General features: G+C 28.4%; 1 protein-coding gene across 1 annotated transcript in view; it reads right to left on the bottom strand.

The window, feature by feature from the left end:
• Positions 1-475: 475 nt before the first annotated feature.
• LOC102583176 (cellulose synthase-like protein H1) overlaps positions 476-7,566 on the bottom strand; it is a 9,627-nt gene continuing 2,536 nt past the window's right edge. Inside the window, exons 2-9 of the mRNA XM_006364104.2 lie at positions 6,716-7,040; positions 6,002-6,118; positions 4,670-4,786; positions 4,313-4,525; positions 3,769-3,880; positions 2,760-2,953; positions 1,885-2,235; positions 476-1,120 (exon numbers count right to left, since the gene is read on the bottom strand). Coding sequence (XP_006364166.1) covers positions 593-1,120; positions 1,885-2,235; positions 2,760-2,953; positions 3,769-3,880; positions 4,313-4,525; positions 4,670-4,786; positions 6,002-6,118; positions 6,716-7,040 — 1,957 coding nt within the window. The 3' untranslated portion in view covers positions 476-592. The remainder of the gene's footprint in view (positions 1,121-1,884; positions 2,236-2,759; positions 2,954-3,768; positions 3,881-4,312; positions 4,526-4,669; positions 4,787-6,001; positions 6,119-6,715; positions 7,041-7,566) is intronic.

Raw genomic sequence — 7,566 nt, 5'->3', positions numbered from 1 at the left:
TTCTTATTCTGCGTAGACGAATTCTAGTGTACTTTACTGCCTTTGAGTGGTTCGCTGACACCCGTGGTTTTAGGTACCAATAGACCGGTGGTAAGATCTTTTTATCCTGATAGAATATATTACATTAACCTCGAGAACTTGAGGGGAATAATTTCCTTAACGACACATTGTGCATTCAGTGGGCTCGATTTTTTTCTTCTCAATATTGTTTTTATTTTGTTGCAGACTATACTTTCTTTATTGGTTTTAACTTTTTGATTCTGAAAGCATATATTCTTTAAACTTCGTTGTATCTTACAAAGTTTTGCAAAGCTATAATTCGAGTCCTTAGTAATACAGATAAACAACAGTATGTAATAGAGTAAAATAATATAATATTGTAATTTTATCTAATGACTATGTTACAAATGATTAATTTTCGGAAAATTAGATATTCTAATTGCTATCCTCAATTACATCAATTTCATGATAGCCAAATAAATATTTGACTAAACAAAGAGTTATATTATATAATTACACTTACACTTAAATTCAATTACAAGATATTCTTCCAAACATTCAAAAGTAACATCTAAAATTATATTCTTACAATTTATTGTTTAAATTTGAAAAGATGGACTAACAACAATGCCAATGCCCCTGCCTTGAGAATACTTGATGTTGGTATCCCATACTTTCCTTTAGCAAATAAGCCCTTCAAAAATGCCCAAAATACAAAAACAATCCACATAATGCATATAACTTCTCCTAATCCCCATTCAATATTATTCCCTTTCTTAAAATCCAACACTCCAATAAACAAGGCACTAAGATTCAATAAGAGAACTGCAGTTCCAGGCACAAAAATTGGAGAATCATCAAATGTGAACCTTCCAATATCAGAATTTGTGTCATTTTGGTCCTTTTTTGTAATTTCAAATGCAGTCTCAGAAAATCCAAGTAATTTAGTTGTAGCACTTAGAATACCAAATAGCCATGCACTCATAGCATTAACCCTCCACATTCTTTGATTGTTCATCCATGCTATTATTGGTTCATTTGCTCTAATATACTCTGATAAAACATATAGATTGTAGATAATAAAGATTGATGCTGGTATAACTATACTTAGTTCATTTGCCTGCATATATACATGTAGCAAAATTTTGTAGTCATTATCGGTACATACTCAATATATAACATGTGTATAATCATGTACACTTTATTTATAGAGTAATTATTTATTAGTTATACATTAAAATGTTAAATATGTCTAATATTTACGTTAATATAAAGGGAAAAGGGTTTGAAAAATACTCCAACTTTGGAAGAAATTGTTGTTACGATACCAAACTTTATGGAGGACCTTTTACCTCCCTGTCACTATTTAATAGTTGTATTTTAAAGGTATATATGTGCCCACGTGGATACGTTACTATTTATAATGATGCAATTTTTATGATGTCCATGTGGGCACATATATTCCTTTAAAATATACTATTAAATAGTGCAGGGGTAAAAGGTCCTTTCCAAAGTTCGGTATTGTTACAGCAATTTCGGTCAAAGTTCGGATATATTTCAGACCTTTTTCCCTAATATAAACAATATATACATTTATTGGTTAATTTGGTGATGGTTATACAGTATAGAAATCTCAATTTTCTATTGTGAGAGTTTCGTTGGAAAGTAATTGTAGTGTAAAATTTCCTGAAAAGATATAGGACGATTGACCAAATTTTGTGTTGGAGGTGTGTGGTCTTGAACTTTTGAACTTACTTGTCTTATAGGAAAAACTTCAATTTTAATAAATTTCGACTTTTGACCTAGAATGTATGTATGTATATAGGAGATATAGAGGATCAAAAGTTTAAGACCACCTATTTTTAATATCTGTAATATTCTTACCTGGGGTAAAAAGTGGGAATTGGTGATGAGGCAATATGCAGGCAGAATAGCATAACAAACTTCAAAAATGGATCTCAAGCCCCATAATTGGATCTGCAAATAAGCCATGCATTGTCTCAATTGAAGCTTCCCAAAAAGGGTTCCAATAATTGGGCTTTTACTGTTAAGGAGAACTTCAAAAAGCCCAGTAGCCCATCTTTTTTGTTGGATCATTGAGGCAGGCCCAGCTGCAGGTGCACATCCAAGAAAGGCAGGCGGGTCGGGTAAACAGTAGGCGGATTTCCAGCCTCTTGATTGGATAAAGAGTCCAGTAAGGATATCTTCTGCTACACTACCATATAGCCAGCCCAACTGATAAATAGCACGATGAATTAGCGTTTGACTATAGATTTTATGAGAAAAAAGAAATTCTTATTTAAAAATATTTATTTATCATGAAATTTAATTATATTCTAAAAATATGATTTTCAAATATTTTTAAATTTTCAAAAACTAGCTTAGGCCAGTTTTTGGGACTTTCACTAAAAAAACTTTAACAATTTAGCTTTTAAAATTTAAAGTCAAACTTATTTAATCAATCTTCTCATCCTAAGAGCAAAACCTTCAAATCAAAAGTCAATTTTTTAAAATTTGAAATTTTGCCCTTGTGATAATAAGCAGGGTCAAAAGTTCAAGACAACTCTTTTAAAGTCATTATTATAAATCACCTGATAAGAAATGAATTTAAACTTAACTCAACTTCAAATTTCATTAAGTAAGAATTGTATCATACCATACTAAAGAGACCATTTATTGGGACTGCAAAATACTTATTATTATTTTTTTAGTTAAATGAATAGTTAAACTATTACTTATAAAAATGAATCAATAATTACCTTTTGACCCCAAGCAGTGCCAAATTCAAATCCACAGCTTCCAACTTGATGTGCTATCTCAATGGAACTTGAGGGAGAATCAGAATTGAATTGCTCAATAATATTTGATCCTTCTAAGAGAGTCTTAGCAATTGATGTTGATAACTTCTCTGACATTCCATAAGTTTTCTGTATATACTCATCCTTCAATTCTCCTAATTATCATCATGAAATTAACATGTCTTACTAAAGTGTTAAATTATGATTTTTCAATTGTGTCAATACAATAAGTTGCATGAATCGCTATGTGGTTTTATACACTCTAAAAACGAATGAATACGCACCTAAATGAAAAAAAATACGATAGAAATAAAACTTGTAAATGAAAGATAAGCTCACGAAAGCAATAAGATCATCAACATAAACTACAAGATATATACAGTGTCGTAGCTACAGCCAATCAAGGGTGTCCAATTGGACACCCTTTGTCGAAAAATTACGTTATATATACATGTCAAATTCTACATTTAAAAGATATATATTAAAAGTTGGACACCCTTGACAAAAGTTATGTCTTTGGTGCAGTGGTAATGGGTGTCCATTTGAGTGAAAGAGTTCCAGGTTTGAACCCAAAATAACACAATATTTTTTTGTTTTATTCTGACAATCACAAACCATTATTGTTGGACACCCTTAATAAAAAATTTGACTCCGCCACATAATATATAGACTACTTATAGGTTAAACCGGGTATAATGTTAAACAATATTATATGAGGATATGTGTCATAAAGCGTTTTTCTTACTAGACATAAAACGTAAGTTTTCCATTTTTTAAAATATACCATTTGAAAATTCATATATTTAAAAACTAAATAACAAAATCTTATAAGTCATAATAGTTAATAATTTAAATTATTTCAAAATGCCGCGATAATTTTTTAATTTTATTTGACTCTCAAAAATAAATGTGTCCAATAAAGTGGAGCCAATAATATTATCTTTTTATAAAAAAAGGTTAGTTTGCATACCTGCAGTTATTTTTTCATATGGTGACGAGCCATATATAACTTTTCGTCTATGGAAACATCCCGATCCTTGATAAAATGGCCCTTGAATACCACTAATTCCTCTTCCAAAATACTATAATAAGCAAAAGATAAATATAAAATATTAAATAATTAAAAGGCATAATTTATAAGTATGTCCTTTAACTTAGCTTCAGCTGACATCTGTCTCCCCAACTTTGATGTGTACAAGTGGATACTTAAACTTGTATAAAATTGAACAAGTAGACACAGGTATCCTACGTAACACCATACACATAGGACGCCACGTAGGACATAAAATTGCTATGTAGAATGTCATATAGGACGAATGTGTCTCTTTGTTCAATTTTATACAAGTTTAAGTGTCTACTTATGCACAATCAAAGTAAGTGGACGTAGATATCAGTTGAAATTAAATTAAAAGACATATTTATGTATTATGCATACAAAATCTATAATGATCAATGAAAGTTTGGTCTTAGAATCTAGTTAACAAATATTTTTTAAATTTATTATTTGAATTTACCTCGTGTAAAACTTTTAATTGATTTCCATAAGGATCTTCTTTCAATCCATCATAAAAGAATTGTGGAAATTGAACAAAGCCACAGTCTATCTCGTCCTTAGCACCAAGAAAATAACACATGGCATGTAGAACAACTTGTGGGTTATTTGCATACATGTCACAATCCACATTTAGCATGAATGGTGCATTTGTCATCACTCCAGATACTCTAGTCTGTTTATAATGCACAAAATAAAATATGTACAAATTAATAAAGAGCAAAAAAAAAAGGAACATTTATTTGATAATTTTTTTAAAAAATGAATTAACTTCAAAAATACGTTTGATCATAAAATTTCAAAATTCAACGGATCTAACCAGAACATTCATGGCGCCGGCTTTGAATTGATGTGGATGTTTTGGTCGCTTCTCTCTAGAGATGTACACAAGATGAGGCAATCCATCAGCAACACCCTCCTTGTTCTCCAATATAACCTTTCACATTAAATTATATGTTATGCATTTACAAATATTGTAAAATATTTTGTAATTTAACTTGTTATAATAAATTATTTATTTTATTTGAAGGATAATCTAGCTAGTATTATTGTGAAAGTTCTAAAGAGTATTAAAAACATTATTGAAGATTTAAATATATTTAATAATAGTGGTTGAATATGAATTTTAATTGAAAAATGATTGAAACTTGAAATACTTTACAAATTAGTTTTCAACTACAAATTCTCCCAAGCTAAATTTGAAATAACAGAGAAAATTGTAAAACAAATATTCATTATGTTTCAACTTTGTTTGTCTTACTTTTTCTTTTAATTTTAAAAAAATGTTTGTTTTCCTTTTTAACAATTTTTAATTTTAATTTTTCACGTGACATGTTTAAGACTGCAAGATTAAAAAATATTTTATTACATTCTATATAAATATTTTTAGCTTCAGATTATATTAATATTCAAAAATCTTTTTCACTTTTTTAAGCTCCGTATCAAGTTAAACCAGCAAATAAATTGAAATAGAGAAAATATCAACTAGTATTCATGTCCAAACGGCAGCCGTTATAATCGAAAAGCTATTGGACATATATTGTCTAGTTTTAATTTGACATTCGGTGGATATGAAAAATAAAAGGAATTTTTTTCTCAAGGATAAAAAAATGTCAGTATAAAACAGAAAATGAATTGTTGTAATTGAAGTTGACTGAAAATGACTAAGTAAAGAATATATATATACGTCAAAACATATTAAATTTAGACCTTACATTATATATAAACAATTTTGTAAGGTTCGATGGGACCCACAATAGTAATAATCATCAAACTTTTATTTTGAATTTATATGATGAAAAATAGGAATAAAATCAAGCATGTTGATAGATATTTTAATTATATTTACATGCCTAGTGTTAAAATACTACAAACAAAAATGATAGGTGGCAACTTTACAATGGAAAGTCTAAAAAAGATCTTGTAATATTTGAATTTAGAGAGGAAATGAAAACTTTTCCAAAGAAAATTAAACAAAACATCCATCTTCTCTCTTAGTAATAAGTTATAAGTTTTAAAATATCATTTTATCAAATAATAAAATATATATGACTTATTTTAAATCATAAATTTCCAAAAAAATAATCTTATATCTCATGTTAAATTAAAATATATGATATAAATTAGGATGAAAGGAGTATAACTGAAAAACCTTTATAATGGTCGGATGATTTTTTTGTTGGATATTTGAGAAAACATCAAAATCACATGTCTCTGGTTCTTGAGTACTTGCGTCTTCTATCTTTTTACACAACTGTTTATATTCATCCTGCAATTTCCAGACAAAAAGTAATTTAATTTACTTTATATATACTCATTGCATGTATCTACAATAAAATATAAAATATCATATAATGATTGTATCAATTAAAATTTATTTTATATAAAAAAAACAAAGATTAAAGTTCCCTACTTTTATTGTGTAAAAATCATATTCTTGTTTTACATTTACATTTTAAGAGTTTGATTGGACTGAATTTGAGCATATCAAAAATTACTTAGGCTAAAATGAATTGGACACGCATAAACATACTAAAATACAGTTCTCGATCCTTACTAAGTTTTACTTTAGTTTATTTGTTCTTGCATAATTTTTTAGTACCTAATAAATGTTTTAATTATTTATTATGGCTGTATGACCTATCAAATAAAAACATATCTTTTTAAAAAATATTTTAATAAAATTACTCATTAGTCAATTTGACTTCATATCAGCTCATATTTTTCGTAGACCGAAAGAGTTTTTATGAGTAAATAAATAAATGGGTAATAAAAACAATGAAAGCATTAAATAGCAAAGTGATAAATTATATATTTATGTAATTGTTTTTATTTATTTTATGTTGAAACTATATAATATACATACCTTCATTCTTGTCCAATCTTGTTGAAACTCTTGTGAACTATCTTGTGGTGGTGATGAGTTACCACTAAAATATCGAAAAGGGGCTCTAAGGGCAATATTATATTTCTTACAAAAAGGAACCCAATGCTTAGCAAATTTTGATGCTTCAACAAGTGAATAATACGTAACAATTGATGCACCATCGTCTGAGACATAACAAGCTAGCTTATTAGCCGGATAATCCACCGCTAACAACGATAACACGGTGTTTATCGTTATGAGAGGCGGTTCTAGGACGGGATCTGCTGTTGTAACAAATATGTCCACAGCTGGAAACTTCAAAGTCCTATATAAGATTATATAAAATAACAAAATCTTATATTAGATATATGTACGTAGTAGATATTAAAATCTAAAAATTGGTAAGTGATTTATACTTATTAAGGAGATTCAATAATATACAGAGATAAGTTTTAAAAACACACCTAAACTATACCCGTTTTTTGAGTTTCATACATGAACTATCACTTTTTAGTTTAAGAAACACACCTCTCTCTTTTATACCACTCTTATCATGGTGTGTGTAATACACTCTCTCTTTTATTTTAAAAAAATTATCACATCACACTCCACATGGACAAAACATTCAACTTTAACAAAAATTAAAAAATTATTATCCAAAAAAATAATATTTCGTTTATAAATAAAATGTAAAATATTTTTCTTACCCCACTCCACACTTCCTCTCACACCCCCCCACCCCCGCATTTTTTAAAGTTTTTTTTTGTTTAAATTTCTTTTATAAAAGAATTTATTTTTGTTTACTTCATCTCCCTCTCCCCCCCCCCCCCCAAAAAAAAAAAATTATTTTG

Source organism: Solanum tuberosum, unplaced genomic scaffold, assembly GCF_000226075.1.
Source record: "Solanum tuberosum cultivar DM 1-3 516 R44 unplaced genomic scaffold, SolTub_3.0 scf00468, whole genome shotgun sequence".
Taxonomy (NCBI): domain Eukaryota; kingdom Viridiplantae; phylum Streptophyta; class Magnoliopsida; order Solanales; family Solanaceae; genus Solanum; species Solanum tuberosum.
The sequence above is the reverse complement of the archived record's forward strand: the minus strand, read 5'-3'. Positions and strand labels throughout refer to the sequence as shown.